At 44.8% G+C, this 26,537-nt stretch overlaps 1 protein-coding gene across 13 annotated transcripts in view; it reads right to left on the bottom strand.

Annotated features, from left to right (window-relative positions):
* OSBPL3 (oxysterol binding protein like 3) overlaps positions 1–26,537 on the bottom strand; it is a 193,708-nt gene that overhangs the window by 46,875 nt on the left and 120,296 nt on the right. For 8 of the 13 annotated variants that reach the window (XR_014834144.1, XR_014834145.1, XM_085005701.1 and 5 more), the window contains 6 exons: positions 24,490–24,657; positions 23,764–23,884; positions 21,812–21,915; positions 21,494–21,586; positions 19,959–20,115; positions 8,902–9,032 (listed from right to left, as the gene is read on the bottom strand). Coding sequence is in view for 11 of the 13 variants with exons in the window: in XM_085005701.1 (XP_084861827.1) it covers positions 8,902–9,032; positions 19,959–20,115; positions 21,494–21,586; positions 21,812–21,915; positions 23,764–23,884; positions 24,490–24,657 (774 nt within the window). In the remaining 2 variants the exon portion in view is untranslated. Of the gene's footprint in view, positions 1–4,735; positions 4,844–8,901; positions 9,033–19,958; positions 20,116–21,493; positions 21,587–21,811; positions 21,916–23,763; positions 23,885–24,489; positions 24,658–26,537 lie in introns of all 13 variants that reach the window. The other 5 variants (XM_085005698.1, XM_085005699.1, XM_021079019.2 and 2 more) reach the window with 1 other exon arrangement.

The following is a 26,537-nucleotide window of genomic DNA, read 5'->3' as shown; positions in this document are numbered from 1 at the left end:
GTTTCAATTTGCATTTCTTCATTAAGAATTACGTTGAGCATTTTGTCCTTTTTAAAAAACAACAGCTGTAGAGATTTTAACTCTGGGGGAGCCTCGGTCAGGAGGCACGGCACCTCCCTCTGCAGTTCTCTGTCCCTTCCTGTGAATTGCTAAGCATTACAATATAAAAAGTTTAAAAAACTATCTGTATTTTATATTTTTTGGTGAATTGTATCTTCCCATTTTTTTGTTGTTGTGTCAAGTTGTTTGCTCTTATTTATTATCTGCATGTTAAAGATATTATCACTTACTTAGCATTATCTACATCTGTCGTTTTTACTGAAAGCATTTTTCCTAGACAAAACAACCCCTGGCCTGGGAACCCGGGTGCAGCCATAAAAGGAAAAAAAAAATCCTAAATCTAGTCTTTTGCAATTTTTTTTTCTATTGCTTACATATTTAGGAAGTCCTCTCTGGTCATTTGATAAATATTGATATCAATATTTTTCAGTTTGAATTTTTATATTTAATTCTAGTTCACAAGTGATTCATTCATTCATACTGATTCATTTTCGTGTGCAATAGTAAGATTTAAACTGCTCTCCAAATTGCTGTTGAGCTAAGCCCACCTCACTTCTTGAAAAATCCATCTTTCCCATTGATTTTTGAGCCTCCTCTATCATACACTTCATTCTTTCATATATAAAACGGTGTTATGTCTGAGATAGTTATTCCATCCCATTTTTACCCCATCAGCAATGTATCTTCATGAGTGGAGCTTCATGTGTTTACTTCTTGGCTTGGCAATCTCTTTAGCACACAGCAGTGTGAGGCTGCAGAGAAACAAAAGGGCTTGGGACTCATTAGAACTGGACTTAAATTCCAACTCTCAGGAGTTGCCATTGTGGCTCAGCAGGTTAAGAACTCAAGTAGTATCCATGAGGATGTAGGTTCAATCCCTGGCCTCACTCAGTGGGTTAAAGATCTGGCATTGCCACAAGCTGTAGTATATGTCACAGACACAACTCAGATCCGGTGTTGCTGTGGCGTAGGTGGCACCTGCAGCTTCAATTCGACCCCCAGCCTGGGAATTTCCATATACTGTAGGTGCAGCCATAAAAACAAAATAAATAAAGAAATAAATAATAAATTAAATAAAATAAAAAATCCCAACTCTAGCCTTTACTATGTGCCCTGAAGGAAGTTATTTAACCTCTCTGGGCTTTAGTTTCTTGTCTCTAAAATGAAGCGGTCATCACCTGTCTCACAGAGTCGGGGGTAGAATTTTGTGAGATCATGCATTCAAGTGCGCATGGAATACAGCAAACAGGTGAGTAGAAGAATCAAGTTCCTTCCTGTTTTAGATTTTTCTTTCAAGTTCTTGCTTATCTAGTCTCTTAGACTTGAGATTTAGTCTGATATTATTCCCAAAGTCACTGGGCCTTTCACTTGGAATCTAAAATAATATAAAATAATCTAAGAAGACATAACCTGGAGTTCCCGTCGTGGCGCAGTGGTTAACGAATCCGACTAGGAACCATGAGGTTGCGGGTTCGGTCCCTGCCCTTGCTCAGTGGGTTAACGATCCGGCGTTGCCGTGAGCTGTGGTGTAGGTTGCAGACGTGGCTCGGATCCTGCGTTGCTGTGCCTCTGGCGTAGGCCGGTGGCTACAGCTCCGACTCAACCCCTAGCCTGGGAACCTCCATATGCCGCGGGAGCGGCCCAAGAAATAGCAACAACAACAACAAAAGACAAAAATACAAAAGACAAAAGACAAAAAAAAAAAAAAAATTAAAAAAAAAAAAAGACATAACCTGATAATATTAAATGTTCGCACTCAAAAACTTAAAATAAGTAGCATCGGTGGTACAGTGGTGAGCATAGCTGCCTTTCAAAAACTTAAAATAGCAGTTAATAATAATAATAATAAGGAGTTCCCATCTTGGTGCAGAGGAAAGGAATTCAACTAGGAACCGTGAGGTTGCAGGTTCGACTCCTGGCCTCACTCAGTGGGTTAAGGATCCGGCATTGCCGTGAGCTGTGGTGTAGGTTGCAGACACAGCTCAGATCCCACGTTGCTGTGGCTGTGAGGTAGGCAAGCAGCAACAGCTCTGATTAGACCCCTAGCCTGGGAAGCTCCATGTGCCGCAGGGTGTGGTCCTAAAAAGACAAAAGACAACTAATAATAATAATAATAATTAATAATAATAATTAATTAATTAATGAAAAGAAAGACTTGATAGGATGTGAGAATAATTTTTGATATGAAAGGAGAGATCTTAAAATCCAAGTAGATTTTTAAACACCAACTATGAGGAATTTGTGTAGCTAAAAGATAACAGAAGCGAAGCAGAGAAAGTCAGAGGTCCTAAAATCGGTACCTTGGGCTGACGTGTGGGGACTGCCATTCCCAGTGTTCGGGGCGCCTGGGAGCTGCCCCAGAAAAGTACACTGGCATCGAGCTTCGGGGCTCTGGGGCAGCCATTTCCACTCATTCTTATTCCTTGAAAGCAACAATGGCTTTTCCTGTGCTGGGAAAGCTAGCCTGAGTCACTGTGCACAGCAGGATAAAATATGGAAAACAGAAAATTGCTAAAAGAGGAACCAGATCACCGAGACAACCACATCAATTCAAGACTCCAGAAAGCCATTTTGGAAGGTGTGAGCTAGAGGAATCTTATCACTCCTCCTCAAAGACAAGGTACAGCATGTAAGCCTTCCGGAACTTTGTGAGATCAATTTTAAAACATTCATTTTATTCCTCAGGTCTGAAGTGGGTCTCTTGTAAACAGCATATGCATGGGTCATGTTTTTGTATCCATTCAGCCAGTCTCTGTCTTTTGGCTGAAGCGTTTAATCCATTTACAGTCAATGTAAATATGGGTAAGTCCTACTGTACAGCGCACGGAACCATACCCAGTCTCTTGGGATGGAACATGATGGAAGAGAGTATATGAGGAAAAGAATGTACATACAGGCATCACTGGGTCACTTTGCTGTACAGCAGAAATTGACACAATACTATCAATCGACTACATTTAAAAAAATGTGCATTTTAAAAGGCTTGTGGCTTTGGTTTCCCTTCCCAAATGCAAATAGCCTCAAGTATACACACTGAGCAGAAATTCACAAAACCGTAAATGGTTCACCTCCTGTTTACCGATGTAATAGCTTGTCAAATAAATTAATGTAATGAGGTGATAATTTAAAAGGTGAGTGCTTCCTGGAAACAGGCACCTAACCCTGCAGACTGCCATGGTGATTGGCAGCGAGCCACTCTCTGGTCGGTCTGGGTGACTGGGTCATGGTGCCTGGGCCCTGCTTCTGCAAAGGTGCAGATTCAGCAGACAGGCCCCCTGGCGAGCACACTTCTTTGCCCAGGCCTGAAACGAAGGCCCTCATGGGGAAGGTTGGGGTGCTCAGTCCTGCGGGGACCCAGTTTAGATCTGGGCTAAAGTGACTGAGAAGGTCTCTTGGCGACAGTGCACACGCAAGAGGAGTTTCTTGCTCAACCATTGGCACGTATCTTAGAAGTGGTAAGAGGCCAACCTGCCCTGCAGAGAGAGGGTGCCGCCCTCATCAGAAGTGGGGGGCCATCAGCTTGAGGCATGTGAAGGTGGAGGCCTGGCCTCACCTGATGGATTCCAGCATCTACTCTTCCCAAGGACTGAAGGCATTGTGTCGCAATTTTGTTTCTTTGTGGATAAAGGAGCGAGATGAGTTAAGATAAAACATTAGAAACTCCTTTAAAAGACGCACACTCCCTTGCCTTGTATTTGACATCATTTTTTTAAATGCACTTGCCTGATGCACTTGTTAATGAAAAACTGAGCCCACCTGAGGCAGACACAGATCCCTAAAAACAATCTCAACCTTCATCACCCTTTTCCGCTGATATTTTTCCGAATAATCCACCTGTATTTTTTTGAACTTCCTCATTTTAAAAACATTCAAAGAATATCTTGGATAAAGATCCCAAGTCTTGAGAAAAGACACTTTGGGGGGCCGCACCCACAGCATGTGGAAGTTCCCGGGTGCCAGGGATGGGACCTGTGCCACAGCAGCAACCTGAGCCACTGCAGTGACAATGCCAGATCCTTAACCTGCTGCACAACAAGGGAACTTCAAGACATTTTCGGGGGGCCATGCCCACGGCATGCGAAGACCCCAGACCAGGGACTGAACCCACATCCCAGCAGGAACCAGAGCCGCAGGAGTGACAAGGCCACATCTTTAACCCACCGAGCCACTAGGGAACACCATGAAAAGACATTTTTAGTGTATTAACTGACCAAGACATTTCAATTGTAATATTTTTCCCTCTCAGAGGGTACAGCTGTAATTAAAAAAAAAAAAAATCATAGGAAAAGAAAACAGCCACCAAGAAAGAGGAAAGAGGTTCTCAGGGAGCAAAAGAAGCTGGCAGGAACTGGGTCACCATAGGTTGGAGAAAGTTAGGTTTTTGCAAAAGAAATAGGAGAAAATGTGTGTCTCTACACTTCCCACTCCAGTAATACCAGGAGAAAGGGGTGACTCCTGGGAAGAAAAAGGGGTAAAGAGATGCAAAGGGAAGGAGAGTTCTAGGGGGAAGAGCAGTGGAAAATGCAGCTGGCAGCAGACTTTTGGGGAAACCTGGGGACCCCGCGGTAGCGGTGCTGATGGGATCGAATGCCCCTCCCAGGGAGGCAGGAGGCCTTAGGGGACAGAGGGCATGGGGGGGAGCATGGCGACGTTAGCGGAGGAGAACCTTACCCACCTCTGCCAGACCGTCACCCGACTTGGCAGCAGCAGGGGGCTCGAGGAGCAGAGACTCAGCATGGATTCTGCATAAGCGTTCTTTAAGGTCTGTGTTTTGTGCTAGGGCCTGGAACACGTTAAAAATAGCGGGGGCTCATTAATAAATGGATGTTTCAGAAAAGCACAGCCATGGACCCGGTGCGGGGAGCCCTGAGAGAGCACTTCCTGGGCTTTTTTTCCCGAATGGCAGCCAAGGGGATGCTGGTTCTGAGAAGCCTGGCAATTAGAAGACAGGAAACACTGGACATGGACGCCCTTCTCACGGCTCATTTCCAGGGATGGAAGGAGGGGTTGGTGAGGCTTTCCTTTCCGTGGAAACGGACACCACAAACACCTGCAGCTCTTCTTACTAGTGACGTTTCAGCCCCTCCTCCTTCTCAGCTTCCTTTCCTCTCTTTGACCAGCTCTCAAAGATTCCAAGCCTCAGCCCCCCGCCACCCCTCCTTCAGTAAAAATGCTGCTCCTACCTCCAAATGATTGGACATATTTTAATGTTATTTAATCATCACAGTAGTTGAACTGGATCTTAGAAAACGTGTGGAGAATTAAGATTTTGTGACTTTGTGGAGGATTGATTTTACAGTGTAGATACCAGTTATTTTATATTCATTGTTTTTTGTTTTGTTTTTTTTCTTTTTAGGGATACACTTGCAGCATATGGAAGTTCCCAGGCTAGGGGTCAACTTGAAACTACAGCTGCCAGCCTCGGCCACAGCCACAGCAATGAGGGATCCAAGCCAACCTACACCCCCAGCTCACGAGACAACACCAGATCCCTGACCCAGTGAGCGAGGCCAGGGATCAAACCCACATCCTCATGGGTACTAGCTGGATTTGTTTCCACTGGGCCACAATGGGAACTCCTATATTCATTCTTTATGACCAAGATATTTTATTTAGAAAGAAAGAAAAAAAAAAAAAGAGCTCACTTACCTGGAAAAAGGCTAAGGTCCTGGGCTCTGGGAAGGGGGGCTGTGACATGTAAGCATATGTGGACCTCTCTTATTTCTCCCCCGGCAGGTCTGATCCCCTAGCCCACCCTCCCCACTAGGAAGGTAAAGGAAGTTGCTCCTTTTGGGCTGCTGTGCCCTGTGTTTCATGACCAGCTGTTCTCCAAAGGATCTGTCTTTGGAAAGTTCGCCTGACTATCCCCCACCCCCTACTCCCACCACCGGTTCCCCAGGTGCCTGCACACAGATCCAGCTGTCCCTGTCTTCCCGACTCTTCCAAGGAGCTCAGAGCCTTGCCCATTCGCCAGGGCCCGCAGGGTCTAGCTGCTGAGGGCACAGAAGGATGTCTGCCAATCCACTGCCTGGGTCTCAAACAAGAATGTTCTCTCTTCGTACCAACAGATGGAATAGATTATTTGGAAATTCTGGTGGGTCATTTAGGAAACTGAGTAAGTGTTTCTTAAATCACACAACTCCATCTAACAATTTCTAAGGGGTACCCACTTTGGCCAGTTATGTCGCTGGTATCTTAGTGTAAGTGACAAGAATCACAGTCTCGCCTGAAAAATGTGCTCTTTCAGCAGCTTCTCTTTCCTTTGCAAGCCACAGGCAGAAGACAGAAAAACACAAAGACTGCAAGACTGCACGTACAGATTCATTCTGATAGCCCTGAGATAACTGTAAAAATTTTATTTTTAAACAGCAAGTCCTGCAGCTAATCAGGAATCCAAGACCAAAAGGAAAGAAATAGAATGATTATTCCATTGTATCTTAAGATTCTGAGAGCCTTCTCATGGGTAGGAAAGAATTCCTCAGGGAAGGTAATGACTTTGGCTTAAAAGACCACGGCCAAGTGGGTCTCACGGCTTCTACCAGACATCAGATTAACAAAATGAGGTCCAGGAGTTCCCATCATGGCTCAGTGGTTAACGAACCCAACTAGCATCCATGAGGACACTGGTTCTATCCTTGGCCTCGCTCAGTGGGTTAAGGATCTAGCGTTGCTGTGAGCTGTGGTGTAGGTCGCGGATGCGGCTTGGATCCCACGTTGCTGTGGCTCTGGCGCAGGCTGGCGGCTGCAGCCCACACTGAACCCCGAGCCTGGGAACCTCCATATGCTGCAGGTGCAGCCCTAAAAAGACACACACACACACACAAAAAAAATGAGTTCCAGCCTCCACAGGAGGAGGGGAGGGGAGAGGAAGACCGCAGCGAAAGGGACTTTGAGGAGCCCACCAGAGGGACCTTCTCAATGCGCCAACGGCCAACTTCCTGGGAACGATCTAAAAAAAAAATGCTTTTTACCTCTAACAAACCTAAAAAAAAAAAAAAAAATAGAACCCCCATGCTCCTCTCTAACCAAAGCAGCGCCCTGCGTGGGGCCGACTGTCCAGCCAAAGAAGGGTGTTTCTACCTCTGGGTCAACAACATTAAGACTCTAACCCTGGAGTTCCCATCGTGGTGCAGTGGTTAACGAATCCGACTGGGAACCATGAGGTTGCGGGTTCGGTCCCTGCCCTTGCTCAGTGGGTTAACGATCTGGCGTTGCCGTGAGCTGTGGTGTAGGTCGCAGACGCGGCTTGGATCGGGTGTTGCTGTGGCTCTGGCGTAGGCCGGTGGCTACAGCTCCGATTCGACCCCTAGCCTGGGAACCTCCATATGCCGCGGGAGCGGCCCAAGAAATAGCAAAGACAAAAAAAAAAAAAAAAAAAAAAAAAGACTCTAACCCTGGAGTAGATCCACGTTATTTTCCCTTCTTTCCAAGATAACATACCGGGAACGTTCAGCTGAGTGAGCACGCCGCGAGTGTCTTCCACCACGTACTGCTTGTCATGTGTTCACCATTCATGTGACGCCCAGAGCATCACGTAACTTTTCTCAGCAACATGATGAGTAGACACCACGGAGGGAGGGGTGTTTTCTCTCACCAGCTGAGCTGGCTTCTGAAAACAAGATCCTAAAATTCATCTCCCTACCTGACCCTATCTAGAAAGTGCAGCATCTCTTCAGATGGTCATTTCGCACGTGTGCCCACACTCTCTCTGTCTTTTCGCCATCAGGGTTCCAAAGTACAAGGCAAGAGTGGGAGCAAATACATATGTGATTTGAAAAGTCCTCCAGCTTTTTGACAGCTGACGGTGTGAACGAGCAGACAAAGTCAGCTCTTCAAAGTAGCGTTCTAAGGACACTGCATGTCAATGGAGCCCCGCTCTTCTGAGGAATAAACTGGCATCCATGAAAAAAAGGAGAGTGAATGACAGGATAGGTGACTGGAAAACATGTGAGTGAGTCTTCTGTCTTTTTGAAGGCACAACGATTACCTAACACTCTTTATGACGTATCTCTTTGTGCCGGGAGTGGGCGGGGGTGGCAGGGAGGAGCTGAATGTTTGGTCCTGGCAAATCAAATCAAGCCACCTTCCTGTCTCTGAAGGAGACGTGCTGTAAATACATAAATAGGATCAGTACTGGGCAGCAGAGAATCTAAGAATGTGGGTTTAAAATTTCACTCTGCTGCCTGGACCTGTCATGTGGAAAGTCAATCCAAGCTTGTGACGTCTAAGGTATGGGAATCTGCAACCTGTCAGCTTTAGTAAGCATTAACAAACAAACGTCTGTAAGACGAGAGCACACACACACACACACAACAAAAGCTTTACAGAAACAGAGAACTCAGGATAAGTCAGAGGAAACCAAACAGAATATTTAATGCTCAGTGATGCACTAGCTACTAAGATTTGGGGTAGGCTCAGCTTGGGTGTTAAGAATAAGCAGATCTGATGAAAGGTTAGGAGACAATTTGGAGAAGGTGTTTGGTTTTCTCATGAATTTTCAACACAACCATGGAGATGGAAAATATAAAAAGGTGATGAGGGAGTTCCCATTGTGGCTCAGTGGGTTAAGAACCCCTAGTATCCATGAAGATGCGGGTTCAAGCCCTGGCCTCGTTCAGTGGATTAAGGATCTGGCATTGCTGCAAGTTGTGGTGTAGGTCAAAGATGTGGCTTGGATCTGGTGTGGCTGTGACTGTGGTGTAGGCTGGCAGCTGCAGCTGCGATTCAACCCCTAGCCTGGGAACTTCCATATGCCACGGGTGCGGCCCTTAAAGAAAAGAAAAAAGTTGATGCACCTGGGTATGCTGTCAGGCATCTCTGTGACACAGACATGTAACTTACGGATGACAGAGCGTGCTTCAGCCCAAGGACCTGGGCAGAGGGGGAGGCGGAGACATCCTGCTCCATCAGCTGCTTCAGTCTCTCTCTCTCCGATGATATGGTATTAAAAGCTGACCTTAAAGTGAAGTACACTATAAAGATAGAATCATTATAAAAAGGAATAATGGAAGGGGCATAATTAAAAATACAACACAGAGAGATGTAGTTCCTATAAAAGAACTCAGAAAAGTAACAGCCATGAATGTTTTGAGTCCAGCGAATGTACACCTACATATATTTTAAACAATACAACCAGAATGCACAACACTAAGAGTGAACTCTAAGGTAAACAAACCATGGCCTCCAGGAGAGAATGATGTTTCAGTGCAGGCTTATCGATGGTTAACAAAGGGACCACTATGGTGAGATGCTGACAGTGGGGGAGGGTTATGTATGTGTGTTGGGGGGAAGTGGGTATGGGAACTTTCCACTTCGTGCTCAATTTGCTGTGAATCTGAAACTACTCTAAAACATAAGGTCTCTAAAGAATTTAAAAATCACACACATTTGCCAATTCTCAAGTCTCTACCCACCATAAAATTCCATGATTTTATGACTTATCATCAAGATATTTTGATACTTTAAAGGCCGACACTTCTTAATTATCAATGTTTAGTTTTGTTTGTATCCCTACAGACTGGAAATGTTTGAAAACAGAACTGATCAGGTGTCAGAGGGAAAAGAGTAATGATGCAGAGGAGAAACTAACTAGCACCCTAACTAGGTATCCAAAATTATTCCCCAGTGACAGTCAGATGGCCATTGTGTACCTTGGGAATTTGTGTGGTACCCTGAAAGAGACACACTGCTGCTTCTGCTGTACACCAGCCAGGGAAGGGCCATCTGATTCCGATCAGGAGGAAACATCAGGAAACCCCCAAATGAGAACAATCCTATGTTTAAAAATTGGCCTCTATCCATCAATAGCATCAGTTTCATCAAAGGGAAAGAAAGATTTCAGAACTGTTCCCAATGAAAAGAGACTACAGAGGCATGACAATTAAATGCCATTTGTGACCAGATCAAACTGCAGGGAAAAAGAGCTTATAAGGGATGTTACCAGGATAATTGACAACCTTTGAATGTGGAAGGCAAAATAGGTAAAAATACCGTTTCAATGCAAAATTTCCTGAATTTCATACTAAACTGCGGTTAAGTAACAGAATCTCCCTATTCTTAGGAAATATACACTATAGTATAAAGGCATTAAAAAAAAGACAGAATAGATATAGAATATGATTCCTATTCTCACGTGGATCAGAAAAATAAATGCACATATGTTTCTGCGTGTGTGTGTGTGTGTGTGTGTGTGTGTGTGTGTAGAAAGAGATAAATGCAGGAAAATATTAAAAACGGTGAATTTGAGTAAAGGACCTATGAGAGTTCCATGCATTATTCTTGCAACTTGTCTATAAGTTTGAACTGATTTCCAAAGAAGGTGTTACCTTCCATCTTCCTTGTTAGTTAGTCTTTGGAGCTGCCTGACCTCAAATTCCCCACCTCTCCACGTGACTTTCAGGACTTCACTTTAGTGAGCTTTTGGTACAATGAGAGCTCAGAGCTATTAGGCACTTGGACGCCTGACCTGAAGTTTTAAAAACCATTCACAGGTACAGCAAAAAATGTACCAAGTTTTGACCATCTAATGCACAAGTTGCTTCCTAGAGATAAGACAACCGTCGTCTGAATTACTGACCATGGAGATCACATTTGAATAGCATGTCTCCAACCGCCTTAAGTCTATTCTGTTTTAGAAGGGCAGGGAGAAGGGCAGGAAGAGACGAAGACACACTGCCCCAGTGGCCTGGCATATCACTGAATCCCCTGGGGCTGCCTTTTTAGAGGCTCTGCTATTCTGGAGTGGCCGATTCAGTGTCCCAGAAACTAAATGAGCATGGCTGACTTACTCCACTCACAGCCTCATGGACAAGTGACCCTCTCAGGGTGCATCTGAACGTGTCTGAGGTTGTGGTGTTGAGCAACAGACTTAGAGGAAATTTACAAAGTCACAGGACAAATAGGCAATTTGTTTAAATGCACACACAAATTAGGGTGCTTCTGTAGAGAAAGGACAGGGTCAAGGGTCAACAGGTACCCAATTTTCTAATCATGTCTATGGAACACACTCAGCTCTTTGATTTAAACAGTGCAATTAAGCCAGATAACAGGCACCAAGCACAACAGAGCCAGCCATAGTGTGGGCTCTAACATCAGCCCTGGACTCTTCCCAGCGCCATCACTTCTTCACTGCAGGACTTAGGACAAGTATATGATGTACCTGGACCCAAGTTTCCTCATTTGTAAATAGGGATCATATTAGCATTTACTTCATAAGATTGTTATGGGGATTGAATTAGATAATGTAGGTAAAGCACGTAACCCCATGCCTCGCATATGATAAATAATAAATGTGACGCAATATTAGTAATGATGGTGATGAAAGAAACATGAGGATGAAAGTGGTGACGACGGCAGCCTTCTGATATACGGACGGCAGTGTTAGGAGGATACCTGAGTCTCTTGCTGGGACATTTACAAATAAATAAACACAGGGTGGCGGTTCTATGAATGTGCGATTGGCCAGAATCTATGGAGCAGCAGAAGCCATGGAAGCTCTTAGCTAGACAGCAACAGTTGACTCACGAACTGCATTTTATGCTCTATTAGCTGAGCACCCCCAGCAACTTCACGGGATTCCCATGCCCACCTGAGTGGGTCCCTGGGGAAAAACCTCTTCGCTGTCATTTTTGGGGGTTAGTTTCCTTACCATGTTTTTCTAACTTGAGTTATAACTGACATACATTATATTGGTTTCAGGGATACAACCGAATGATTCAATATTTATATACATTTTGAAACAATCGCTTCACTAAGTCTAGTTAACATCCATTTCTTTACAGAGTTACATTTGTTTTTTCACCGTCATAGCTATTGCTCTATATGAAATAAACACAGCACTCAGCTGGCTGCCGCTTTACCACATCAATTCCTCTGACTTTCAGAGATGCCTGCAGTAAAGCAAGGCATTCAACCAAAGTAGGTTACTAGTCAAAATTTTAAATCAGCAGACCATACGCAGTTTGGCTCAACATGCACAGCTGAAAAGACTACTGTGGGCATAAAGTAAGCAGAAAATAACTCACACAGTCACTATACTGAATTTTAAGGCGTTAAGTGCTTTTTAAACCACCTGACAAAGGAGTTCAGAGGACCAGACCCCAGGCACTAAATGTCTTAAGTGACTGTTTAGGTGCCACTCAGAGGGCATTAAAATAGTCGTCCACGGTGGCCTAATGATCCAGCACACAGAGCAATGGTTAGCTGCTGCTCACAGGAGACCATGTATATTTTAATCACTAAAGACACAGGATCCCATAGGGCAGGAAGATTCTTGGTGACAGAAGTGTTTTCTTAATTTCAAACATGATGCTAGAGGAAAATTTAAAGCTTAAAAAACAGAAAGATCTAGGAGTTCCCATTGTGGCTCAGTGGTTAATGAATCTGACTAGAAACTATGAGGTTGCGGGTTTGATCCCTGGCCTTGCTCAGTGGGTTAGGGATCCGGCGTTGCCATGAGCTGTGGTGTATGTCACAGACATGGCTCGGATCCTGCGTTGCTGTGGCTCTGGCGTAGGCCAGTGGCTACAGCTCCAATTGGACCCCTAGCCTGGGAACCTCCATATACCGCAGGAGCGGCCCTAGAAAAGGCAAAAAGACAAAACAAACAAACAAAAAGCCACAGAAAGATCTACATGAGTGTATCACATCCATGGACATCTTCTGATCATAAACAAAACCATAGAGACCCTCTGAGATGCTCAGAGCTACAAAAAGCTACACGTCTTGGAGCACCCGCGGTCTCCTAAAAAGGCCGTCCACCCTGGCTTCAGATTCTTCTCAGGGTTAGCACGTCCCTCCTGTTCCCAAGCTGACCTTCGCCTCAGTGTCTTGTTGGTGAACAGAACTACTGGCTGACAACAGAACCACTTGCTGTTTCATGGAGTGTCTGCCTATCGAAAGCCAGTGATGGCATCTCTTTCCCAGACTGTCTTCAGCCACTTCTCAGACCCCCTTTCAGTACTAAGAGAGGGGGTCACAGGCTGAGCTTTGGACAGAACACAACGCCGTAAGCATCATGTAACTGACGTCACCACCACCTTCCCATTTCCACAGGCTTCCAGGCCTGGTGGTTTTGGTTTTTGTCTTATTTTGTTTTGTTTAATCCCCAGATCGTTCTTGTATTGACTTAGATGGTGAGAGTCAAGCTGGCCTCTTTGGAAGGGGAGTGGCACCTGTACTCATAACCTGCCTGCAGTCTCTTATTTAAGATGCTCCTTTTCTAGCAGTTTCCCTGCACCAGAAAAGAATAAGCTCTCGAGGGAGTTCCCTGGTGATGCACTGGGTTAAGGATCCAGTGTCGTCACTGCTGTGGCATGGGTTTGATTCCCGGCCCAGGAACTGTCCCACGCTGAGGGCACAGGCAAACAGCGAAAAGAATAAGCTCTTGAGGAAAGTCATGATGAATGCCACAGCCACTAGTCTGTGGAGACAGTGGGGGACCAGGGAGAAACATTTTATAATAAAGGAAATGTGAACTGGAATCCTAGAATCCTGCCTCTGTTACCTATAGTTACTATGTAGATTTTTTTTTTTATCCTTTTTATGGCTGGATTTGCAGTCCCCAGGTCAGGGGTCAAATCAGAGCTGCAGCTGCGAGCCTACACCACAGCCACAGCAACACTGGATCTGAGCCACATCTGTGATCTATGCTGCAGCTTGTGGCAATGGCAGATCCTTAACCCACTGAGCGAGGCCAGGGATTGAACCTTCATCCTCATGGAGACAACATCGGTCCTGCTGAGCCACACTGGGAACTCCCAGGTACTGTTTAGATTTTGGACAAATCCTTGGTTTCCACGTCTGTACGCGTGATAATGCCCGCATCTCAAGAGGGCTTTAAGGAAAGTGAGAAAACAAACTATTCTCTAGCACCCAAAACACAGGAGGAATCAGGATTCTTCTTTCCTTCTTGCTAATGAAAACTACATTTTTGTGAGTTTTCTTTAAAATGTTAATATCTAGAATATGTAAGGTGATCTGATTTGTAGTCTGCTTCCTTTCACTCTCCAACTTCACAGGTTGCCCATGGTTTTCAAACACTTCCGAGCCCATTTGTTACCCAAACAGTTCTTTCACTTAGATACAGTAAGTAGGTCACTTGTTTAACAGTCATGCTGATTTACTGATAATTGACATGACTACAATTGCTTGACAGATTTTTATGCTGAATTCTACATCGTGTTTAATAAATCATCTGGCTTTTCTTTGGGTCACGTACATCTTTTAACTTTTAATCTATAAAAGGGATGTCACTGTGATTATACTTGGCTTTTCTTTTTTTTCCATTTTTTTTTTAAAGGCCACACCCATGGCCTATGGAGGTTCCCAGGCTAGGAGTCCAATCAGAGCTGCAGCTGCTGGCCTACGCCACAGCCCCAGAAACACCAGATCTGAGCTGCAGCTGCTGGCCTACGCCACAGCCCCAGAAACACCAGATCTGAGCTGCAGCTTCTGGCCTACACCACAGCCCCAGAAACACCAGATCTGAGCTGCATCTGTGACCTACACCACAGCCCATGGCAATGCCAGATCCTTAACCCAGTGAGCCAGGCCAGGGATCAAATCCGCGTCCTCATGGATACTAGTGGGATTCATTTCCACTCAGCCATGACGGGACCTCCTATACTTGGATTTTTATTCAATGCTTTCATAAGCTCAAAACAGTTCAAAAAATAACTGCTCAATTAAAACGCAACATGGGAAAAGAGTAAAGGAACGAAAGAATAGCATATCCTTTAACGGAGTTTAGTCCTGTTCTATGTTTAGCCTTTACATTTGTAAATGAAGATTTCTCTCACTGCACATACCTTCCACAGGTTGCAGAAGTACTGCAAAATCTCATTTTGCGCCCTTCCAAGGCAGAATGTGAATATCCACTTTTATTTGGAGGATGCTGACCCCAGTCCTGTACTACTCCTGGCTTTCTCGCCCTCACCCTGCTCACCAAATGTGGCCATTTCTGCTTCTATTACGAATAGAACATTCTCTCATAAAAACCTCTTTGTAACAAGCAGCAGCATGGCAGTTCCTGCTGTAGCTCAGCAGGTTAAGGATCTAGCATTCCCACTGCAGTGGTCTGGGTGACTGCTGTGGTGCGGGTTTGTTCCCTGGCTTGGGAACTTCCACACGCCACGTGTATAGGCAAAAAGAAAAAAGAAGCGTTAGCAGCATGAGGAGTTCCCACTGTGACTCAGCAGTAACGAACCCAGCTAGTACCCATAAAGACGAAGGTTTGATCCCTGGCCTCCAGCAGTGGGTTAAGGATCCGGCGTTGCCCTGAGCTGTGGTATAGTCATGGAGTCAACTTGGATCTGATGTGACTGTGGTGTAGGCTGTAGCTATAGCTCCGATTCGACCCCTTGCCTGGGAACTTCCATATGCCACAGGTATGTCTCTAAAGAGACATAAATAAATGAATAAAGCAGCATGATTTATATTCAGTGGAAAACAATTACAGAATTTGAGAGCCCAAAGAGTCAAAAAAACTGCTCAAGGACATTTAACAGACGAGGCAGCTGAGGCCCACAGAAGTTAACTGGGGAGGTCGAAGTCCCACAGCTAGTCAGTGATGGAGGTGGCCTAGAATGAATGCCTGTTTTCAGACTTAACTGGAATAGAGGATTAGCTCCAAAAAGGATTATTCACAATGTGTGCTGACGTGGGTTTCTCAGGAACTTCAGTCCCGAAGTGAGAAGAGCTGATAGCCATTTGGAGAGAAGGGAGGACAATTCCCCTAATGTCACTGAAAATTTGAAGATCATGGAGTTAAACAAAGCTAACAGGCTTCTCTGCTACAGGACTTCTCAGGGCCTTTAATATTTACTGTTTCTCATATAAATGAAAAACAGTGTTTTCGAAATATTTTAAATCGTGGAATTCTTCTGTTTTTTTTTTAACCATTTTATAGGTAAAATGTTCCATGAGATGTATTTTGGGATTTGTTTTTGTTTGTTTGTTTGTTTTTCTGTCTTTTGTCCTTTTTTTTAGGGCCGTACCCGAGGCATATGGAGGTTCTCAGGCTAGGGGTCGAATCAGAGCTGTAGCTGCTGGCCTATGACACAGCCACAGCAACACCAGATCTGAGCCAAGTCTGCGACCTACACCACAGCTCACAGCAACTCGGGATCCTTAACCCACTGAGCGAGGCCAGGGATCGAACCTGCAACCTCATGGTTCCTAGGCAGATTCATTTCTGCTGCGCCACGACGGGAACTCCTATTTTCTGACTTGTAAAAACTAATATATGTGAGGCAAGTCACTTAATACTTTTGGATTTTAGTAGATTTTGTTCCACATAGGCACAAAGCCAGACACATGAACTATTGAGAATTAGTTCACTGAAACACCCTAAAAATCAAATTTATAGTCTATAATACACAATAAGACTTTTTAAGATGGGTGGATATTGGTTGCCTACCATTTGACCCAACTTCTACGAAACAAGGAAAATTCAGACGCATTTAACAAGTTGAAGAAAAAGTAGGTTCTCAGACTATTGACAACGTCAATGGAATTTCTGCCTTGCATTCAGCTGCGCCAGAATCACGGTCAATTGATTAGTGATGCAGCTGAGAAAGTACAATAAAAACTGTCAGTAACGAAATCAGGCTTACACAGGAAGAATGGGCAAGGTGCTTCAGAAGTTTGAATGGAAGTAAGAAAGTATGCAAGGTCACAGGACCCAGGGCGAATCTGAGACCTCTCTTCACTCTGAGAGGCCTCTGAGTTCCAGCTGGTGTAAAAGAGACTCCCTGAGATGGTTCAGTCTCTGTACGTGCACTTTAAAACCCTAGGAATGAAACAAAGCTGGCTGGGCTCCCTGTGGAATTTGCGGTTTGCAAGCCCTCAGTGGGTGGGGGGTGGGGGGGCTGGAGTTGAATAGGTGCTACCGGACCCCCTCTCAGAGCACAAATCTTGACCTCATCCAGGCATGTGGCAGTCCTGCAGCCAGCTGGTTTCCACAAAGCCCGAAAGCCCAGCAGCCGGCTGAGGCCCCTTACAGGCTTTGCACAAGGCCGAGCCCTCTGCAGGATGGGATCAATGGGTCAACCCAATTTAGCAACCTCTGTCCTGCTGAGGAAGCAGCTTCTTCAAGGCAGGGAAAATCAGGACAATTCCCTTCTGCAGGGAGGCACTAACTTCTCATTTTTAAAAGGACAGTTCATATTATTAAAAGGTCATGGCTTGTGCAGGAATATCATCCCATAAAACCCAAAATGAAACAACCTAACTACAAGTGGTCCATTAATACAGAGAACACAGGAGGGCACGTGGGAAGAGCTTTAAAAGCGTGGGGCAGGTATTCTGACGCTGGATCATACACCAGCACCGCAGACATGGACAAAGTTCTAATGGTCACTTGGGGAGTTCCCGACATGGCTCAGTGGAAACCAATCTGACTAGCATCCATGAGGATGCAGGTTTGATTCCTGGCCTTGCTCTGTGGATTAAGGATCCGGCGTTGCCGTGAGCTGTGGTGTAGGTCGCAGACACAACTTGGATCCCATGTTGCTGAGGCTGTGGCGTAGGCTGGATGCTGCAGCTCCAATTTGACCCCTAGCCTGGGAACCTCCATATGCCGTGGGTGTGGCCCTAAAAAGACAAAAGACGAAGAAAAAAAGTACATGTGAAGTGCCCATTAGCAAATACCTGGCATGACACTGTATGTTCGATATAAGGTAAATGTCATTTTTGTTATAGCTGTTGAGTATTCTATTATGTGATTACATTCATTAAACAAAATCCAATTCTTCTATTATTGGGCATTTAGATTATTTCTAATTAACAAAAAAAAAAAAAAAAAAAAAAAAAACTTTCTAGGGAGTTCCTGTCATGGTACAGCGGAAACAAATCTGACTAGGAACCATGAGGTTACAGGTTTGATCCCTGGCCTCGCTCAGTGGGTTAAGGATCCAGCATTGCCCTGAGCTGTGGTGTAGGTCACAGACAGGGCTCAGATCCGGCGTTGCTGCGGCTGTGACATACGCCGGCAGCAACAGCTCCGATTAGACCCCTAGCTCGAGAACTTCCATGTGCCACGGATGCAACCCTAAAAAGACAAAAGACGAAGAAAAAAAGTACATGTGAAGTGCCCATTAGCAAATACCTGGCATGACACTGTATGTTCGATATAAGGTAAGTGTCATTTTTGTTATAGCTGTTGAGTATTCTATTATGTGATTACATTCATTAAACAAAATCCAATTCTTCTATTATTGGGCATTTAGATTATTTCTAATTAACAAAAAAAAAAAAAAAAAAAAAAAACTTTCTAGGGAGTTCCTGTCATGGTACAGCGGAAACAAATCTGACTAGGAACCATGAGGTTACAGGTTTGATCCCTGGCCTCACTCAGTGGGTTAAGGATCCAGCATTGCCCTGAGCTGTGGTGTAGGTCACAGACAGGGCTCAGATCCGGCGTTGCTGCGGCTGTGACATACGCCGGCAGCAACAGCTCCGATTAGACCCCTAGCTCGAGAACTTCCATGTGCCACGGATGCAACCCTAAAAAGACAAAAGACAAAAACCAACCAACCAAACAAACAACAACAAAAAAAACACCTCTCTATTTTGAAATTTTATAGACTCATAGGAAGTGGCAAGAACATTACAGAGAAGCCCTGGGGACCCTCCATCCAGGTCCCCATAATGGTCACTTTGGTACAAGATCAAACCAGAGACATTGACATTGGTATAACCTATGCTCTTATTCAGATTTCATGGTTTGACAGGCTCTCACTTGTAAATATGTGTATACATATCACTCAACACAATTTTGTCATATGTCTAGATTTGAGGAACCACCACCAGAATCAGGATACAGAGCTTTCCATCACCACCAAGATTCCTCTTACTACCCTTTTATAATCACACCCATATTTTCCCTCCTTTCTTCCTCCTTGTCCCTGCCTTCTCGCAACCACTAATCACTTCTCTATCTCTATAATGATATCACTTCAAAAGTGTTCATTAGTGTAATCATATACTATGAAACCTTTTGAGATTGGCTAGTTTCAGTCAGCATAATGCCCTTGAGAGCCCTTCCATTGTGGTGTGTATCCATAGTTCATTCCTTTTCAGTGCTATGTAGTACTCCACTGTATGGAAGTACCACATTTGTTTAACCATTTATCTGCTGAAGGACACTTGGATTGTTCCAGTCTTTGGTTAGCCTAAATAAACCTGCTCTGAACATTTGTGTGTAGATTTTTGTGCAGACTTAAGTTTTGTCTCTCTGGAATAAATGCCCAGGAATGTGAACATTGGGTTGTATGGTAAGTACAAGTTTGGTTTTATATCAAACTGCCAAACTATTACCATCTTGCATTGCAACCAACAATATATGAGACATCCAGTTCCTCTATAACCTCATCAGCTGTCAACATATTTTTTTTTAATTTTAGCTATTCTAATAGGTGTTAATGTCTCATCATTGTTTTGATTTGCATTTTCCTAATGATGTTGAAAATCTATTTCTCATTTTTGATATGATAAGCAATACTACAGTGGATATCTTTGGATAATTCTGAAATTAATTCCTACAAATGAATTCTTCAAAGTGGAACTGCTGGATAGGCAGAATGAAAACAGCTGAAACATAATGTCATATGGTCCTCCAGAAAAGTACCAGTTTCTGCTCTCAGCAGCAGCATATGAATCGTTCAGCCTTTAACTGATACCTAGGGCTCTTACTTTCTCCCCAGAGAGTTAAAAAGAAACTTCTTGCCAACACAACCCTGCTACCAGGGAAATAAAATAAAATAAAAACTAGATTGCCTGAAATCCTAACAGAGCAGAAAATGAACCAACTAAAGATTCTCTCTCCAAGGACAGCCCACATTCAGACAAGCATTTAACAGTTTCATCCACCGCATTAGGAAGAAAGAAAACTCATTTACCTTTATGGGCAATATGACACAGATCTTCCTGCATTTTAGAAAACTCTGATGAGGTTTCAGAGCCATCCGAATAATTCTTCTCTTCTCCAAAATCTAGTGTTGACAAATTAGGGTTGGAGGAATGTAGTCTTACCGGGCCAGGAAAAGGCTTAGGGACCTGAAGGGACACCAAAGGGAGATATTTCTTTTTAGATGTAAATTGCTTAGAATATTTACTTGTTTCTAAGATTGGAAAGTAGTAAAAGAGGAATGTTATGTAGAAAAGCCTTTCTGTTGCGTGATAACTTATATGACATATAAACGAAAACTCAGGAAAACATTTTCCGTGGCGACTTTCCCTGGCCTCTTGCAAAATAAAAATGGGTGAGAAATCATAACATCCTTTGGAAGATGATGGCAGCATTAAAGCTACAGGTTGAAAATGATATCTAAAGTGGCCAGGTGCTGTCTCATTTATACTCACTTCTTTCCTCCTGGCAATAATCTTCCAGGATCTAGGCTGTTAATAGTTAATGGGGTAGGTTTAAAAATGTCCTCTTGGAATTCCCGTCATGGCGCAGCAGAAACAAATCCAACTAGGAACATGACGTTGTGGGTTTGATCCTTGGCCTCCCTCAGGGGGTTAAGGATCTGGTGTTGCCGCGAACTGTGGTATAGGTCGCAGATATGGCTCGGTTCCTGAGTTGCTGTGGCTGTGGCTGGCAATTACAGCTCAGATTAGACCCCTAGCCTGGGAACCTCCATATGCCACAGGTACGGCCCTAAAAAGACAAAGACCAAAAAAAAAAAAAAAGTCCTCTTTATTCGCACCTGATGGTTCTACAAAACAAACCTACTTCTGACATGTTTGTCCACGAACCATTCTTTGCTTTGAAAGTGTTCAACTTCAATCCATAAAGTGCTTTGGACCAGAGTTATATGAGAGTATAACAGCTGATTTATCTGAAAGTTTCTGATTTATTTTGACCCCAGTAATGCTGCAATTTAACATGACCCAAAGAGCAGCAAATCGTGGCTTCTGGGTTAGCTGTGCACGGGGAAAGTCAGGGGCTAGCGTGAAGCAGTGAACTTCTGATGGGGGATTGGAAGGTTGGAGACAAAAGGCAAAAAAGAGTCTGTACAAAGTCCTGTCCCCAGAGACTCCAGCCAAGAGGCTCAGAGAGATGGCGAAACCACTGAGCTTCCGTGGAAGAGATCGGTCCACACAACCGCAGCAGCCACAGAACAAGATGTACACCCAGTGGGGAAGCGAGCAGGCAGGCTAAGCATTAAGAAGGGGAAACCAAACCCTAGAAAGGGCTGCAGCCCCCCAACTTCATGCCATTTTCCCCTCTAATCAATATCCATGATGTGCTTATTTTAGTAGCCAGAAAATCTACGTGATTGAACTCCTGTCTCTGCACAGAGTATTTGAGAGAATAACCACAGAGTGTTCACTTGTCTACTTTTCTATTCCCGTCCAAGTGGCCCCCAGCAGGGGGCGTGCAGAGCGGGGTCCGTGAGGAGACCAGTGTGTTGGGGGAAGCATCGGTTACCTGAAGCGTTCCTTTAGCATCTTTGCCAATAGCTCTGGACCGCCACCTCCTGTGTGATCTTTTTTCTTTTTTGGGACTTTCAAAAGCTCCACCCTTTGTTTCAAAACAGGAGAGAGAACAGACAGTAAGGGCCACCAAACCCATGGGGAAGACCCCGAACCCATGGGGAAGACCCCACCAAAGTGGCCACTTCCATCCCTTCGAGTGTGGCGGAAGCAACCAACCCGGCAACGTCCCACTGTTGGTGAAAGGCTGCAGGGGGTGGGAGAGGAAAGCGGAAGAGCACCAGAGGGTAAACAGCAGCGGGGTGTGGCTAACCTGGATGGCATTGATAGCTGGCGCAGAATACGTCCGGTGCAGGACGTCCATGCTTTGCAGGAGCTGGCTCATCTCCACCAGGTAGGCATGACAGTGTGCCAGGTCTGTGGGGCAAAAGTGACAGGAGGACTGATGTGCACTTATCTTCATTCAGGCTTCGCTGTGCTAGTGCCAGCTACTTTTTTCATTTATCTGTATTTGTTTTTCCATCTGGCAGGATAGGAACTGTTACTTCCTTTTTTACAGGAGAGACAGTAGACCGTTGTGGTTCAGGGCACAGACCTGGAGAATCAGGTTGCCTCAGGCTGAATGCACTTAATGAAGTGTGAATCCCGGGCAAATTATTTGTCTGTGTCTTAATTTCCTCATTTGGAAAATGGGGATAATTACCTACCTAGCTTACAGGATAGCTGTGAGTTAAATGAGTTGATAAATGCAGAATATTTTTAGAGTACCAGCATAGTGTAAGCAGGAAACAAATCAGCCATCATCCTCATCCGCATCCCCCCGGCATCAGCGTTATTTCTCATCTTGCAATAACAGGCTAACACTATTCAATCATAAGGACCAAGCTACACGAATAGAAATTAGATGAATGAAACTGAAATGAAGGGTGTATCGCTAAGGATAACGCTGTTGACCGTGGACCTGATAAGGACCAGGATGATCCTATGCAGACTGACCTGAGGGGACCTACGAGCATCCTCAGACCAGTTTCTGGGTCCTAAACTCAAAAGCTAGTTCTCATTGGGGTTAGGGTTAGGGTTGGGGTTAGGGTTGGCTTTTTCTGATGGTGGCTTTTTTCTGCTGATAAATCAAGGTCGTGGCTCTCCATCTTCGGTATCATCAGAGCCGCCTGCAGAACGTGCTAAACCGCAACTCACCAGACTCCACTCCTGCTCCACCATCCCTGTTTCTCATTCAGTCTTTCTGGGTCGAGGCTGAGAATCTGCATTTCTAATAGGTTCCCAGGCCGAGCCATGCAGCTGGTCCAGGGGCAATGGTTTGGGGACGACTACTGTCCCAAAATGTCACTCAGTGAAGCTCATATTTATTGGATGGACAACAGTCACATGGTCCCAGGGGTGATAATACCTGCATTCAGCTGGGGAAAATACAATTTTCATGGCTGCTACCAGGCATCTTTCTCTGGTAGTGGTTCTAAACCATGCCTAGACTTTACAGCATACCAGGAGCAAATAAATAAATACGTAAGTAAATACCTAAATAAATAAATAAAATATACGGGGGACATTTTTTAAATTACCTACATCCAAGACCCATCCCCAGACAATTAAATTAGAAATTTCCAATCCCATAGGTGACTTTTTTGTTGTTGTTTCCCAGGTGATTCTTAGCTAATTAAGGTTGAGAACACTGAGCTTCCACATGGCAAGAGATCTCAACCCTGCTCCTTATCAGAATCACTTGGTTAACGACAGAAAACTAGCAATGCCGGAGCCCACACTCATTTAAAGAGATTCTTCGGGTGTCTCTGCATGTGAAAATCTCTCTTGGCGATTGGAATGCGCAGCCAGGCTAGAGAACACCTGTTCGGTGGGGACCCCCATGTGGTTCACCTACTCACCCCTGGAACGTGTTTTAAATTCTTGGCTGTGCATCGGGATCATTTTTGGCACTTAAAAAAAAAAAAAAATACAGCAGACTACGCAGACCCCGCCCCTGGAGGCTCTGAGGTAGCCGGTCAGGCCGAACTCAGGCATCAGTGCTTAAACAACAGAAGAGGAAATCTGTCTGCACGCACACCCAGGAGAGGGCTTGACACTCGGTAAAGAAAATGCCTTCTGTGGATCGTGCGTGCAAACCTCGTAAGCAAAGTATGACAGGGAAGGCAGAAGGGTTCAAGTTCATCCGGGGTGGAAAGACCAAACCAGGGTCATCTACCAGCAGGGGTTTCGACAGAAAGAAGCAGGAGTTTTGAGTCACTGTACCTTTGGAGCACTTTTCCATGTCCTCTGAAGACTGTAACCACGAGGGAACGCGAGTCTCCCCGCCGCAAGAAAAGGATACATTGCTTCCGGTTTGAAACGAATTCTGCTTCGATATGCTGCGCTGTTGCCCGGATGACAAAAAGCACATTGCAAATAAAAACAGATCCCAGGGGGAACGCTTAAGGATAAAGGCTAACAGAGTGGGCTCCTTGCTAAAGGAACGCATCGGCTGGTAATGAGAACGAAGCTTCCAGCAAAGAACTCTTCTGGATGGGCTGAGCACCCCCCCACCTCCCACTCCCCGCAGCTGTCACCCTGGGTGGCCAAGCAAGGCTGTGGGCCCTTGGACTGCCCTCCCTGCTTATTCTTCCTATCAAGTGACAACCACACTGAAATGAGGACACACACGCTAGGAAAGATGTTGCAATTCTGTGTGGGGATCCATGCACGGTCCTGCATTTAACGACCAGAGAAGCAACCCAGAGTCAAAGGGATCAAGAGAAAGCTGCAACGTTTGGGGATATTAAATCCCTCCATACAGGCTGTGCTTCAGATAGGGTCTCAGCATCAATAGGCGCTCCCCTGGCCCTGGTTCAGGCCGAGTGGACACACAGATGAACCAGCTCAAGCTTGGCCTGTTCCTTCCTGCAGCCCTTTCCTTCCCCACATACAGCCCCCGAGAACGGACACCCCCTTCCTTCAGATGCGTCAGTGGCAAATCCCTACCTTCCTACTTGAGACCGAGTCCAAGACCCCAGGTGCGGCGTCGGGGACGGCAGATGCTGGAAAGAGGTGACTGGCTTCATGCGGAAACATGGCGATTTCATTCTGACGGTACAGCCTGTGGTGGCGGAGTCTGGACACCCACTCATCGAAGACTTCTTCCGACTTCACCTGGATTGTGTCAGATTAAAGCAGACAAGCATGTCACTCCCTCTAAGGAACGATTCGTCATCACATCGAGGTTCCTCCTGGCACCTCTTCAGGCTGACAGGTGTAGAAATGTGGAAATGTCAGTGTATTGTCTTAGTTTACATGGAACAAGCCTGAGGAGGAGATGGAGAGTGAAAATGGCTTTTATAAACGATGTATTTAGCATTCTGTGAAAAAGCCCAATTGTTATGCTAATGTTAGGAAATATTAAACAATCAGCCATTTGAAATTTATCTTTATCTGTCTCTTAAAGTATTTCCAAATTCTCTTGTCTCAGTTTCTCCTGCCTGTCCCTGTTGAAAATAGGAGCACCATTAAAAAAAGAAAAAAAAATACCTGGGGCACAATCCTGGCTCAGGGGTAACGAATCTGACTAGTATCCATGAAAACACACAGGTTCAGTCCCTGGCCTTACTCGGTGGGTTAAAGAGGTTAAAGATCGAGCGTTGCCATGAGCTGTGGTACAGATCGCAGATGCAGCTTGGATCCTGAGTTGTTGTGGCTGTGGCATAGGCCAGGAACTGCAGCTCTGATTTGACCCCTAGCCTGGGAACTTTGATATGCTGCAGGTACAGCCCTAAAAAAAGACAAGATGGAAACAAAAACAAAACTCTAGGAGTTCCTGCTGTGGCACAACAGGATCAGCAGCATCCTGGGAGCAGCATCCTTGGGAGCACTGGGACGCAGGTTCAATCCCCAGCCTGGCACAGTGGGTTAGAGATCCAGCATTGCCTCAGCTGCACCTTAGAGGTTGAAACTGCAGCTTGGATCTGATTCCTGCCCAGGCAACTTCACATGCCTCGGGATGGCCAAAAAGAAAAAAAGAAAAAACTCATATTATTCACACTTTTTAGATCAATCTTCTCTGAACTGGAATGAATTAGTAAATTCTTCCTAAAATATTTAACATTGTTCATCTTCTCTGACAAAGACGACACTGCTGAGGAATATATGTTAATGAGCACAAAGGTTATTTAAAGTAACATTTCTCCCACTTTTAGAGACAGAAAACAAAAACCTGACAAAGCATAATCAGTGATTTCCAGGATTTTTCTTATTTTTTTGTCCCTTTTTTTGTCTTTTTAGGGCCACACCCATGGCATATGGAGGTTCCCAGGCTAGGGGTATAATCACAGCTACAGCTGCCGGCCTACACCACAGCCACAGCAACACCAGATCCGAGCCACATCTGCAACCTACACCAAAGTTCGCGGTAGCACCGGATCCTTAACCCACTGAGCGAGGCCAGGGATCGAACACCCAACCTCATGGTTCCTAGTTGGATTCGTTTCCCCTGTGCCACGATGGGAGTTCTGATTTCCAGGATTTTTCAAACACACATAAACTCTTCAACATTCTGAGTGATGATCAATGTCTAATTTTTATAAAGAATAATTTTTGTGTCTACTAACTTTTACTATAAAATATTTAACCCTCCTTCACTGTTAGTGGGAATGTAAACTGGTACAACCACTATGGAAAACAGTATAGACGTACCATAGAAAACTATACATAGAACTACCATATGACCCAGCAATTCCACTCTTGGGCATGTATCTGGACAAAACTTTCATGGAAAAAGACACATGCACCAGTATGTTCACTGCAGCACTACTCACAATAGCTGAGAAACTGGAAACAACCTAAATGTCCATTGACAGATGAATGGATTAAGAAGATGTGGTACATACACAATGGACTACTACTCAGCCATAAAAAGAACAAAATAATGCCATTTGCAGCCACATAAATGGAACTAGAGACTCTCAGACTGAGTGAAGTAAGTCAGAAAGAGAAAGACAAATACCATATGGTATCACTTATAACTGGAATCTAATATA

This window comes from Sus scrofa, chromosome 18, assembly GCF_054392235.1.
Source record: "Sus scrofa isolate SSC_HxYL_T2T_F1_AM1 chromosome 18, Sscrofa_HxYL_maternal_Yorkshire_Landrace_v2.0, whole genome shotgun sequence".
In the NCBI taxonomy this organism is placed as follows: Eukaryota; Metazoa; Chordata; class Mammalia; order Artiodactyla; family Suidae; genus Sus; species Sus scrofa.
This window is presented reverse-complemented; position numbering and strand designations above follow the sequence as displayed.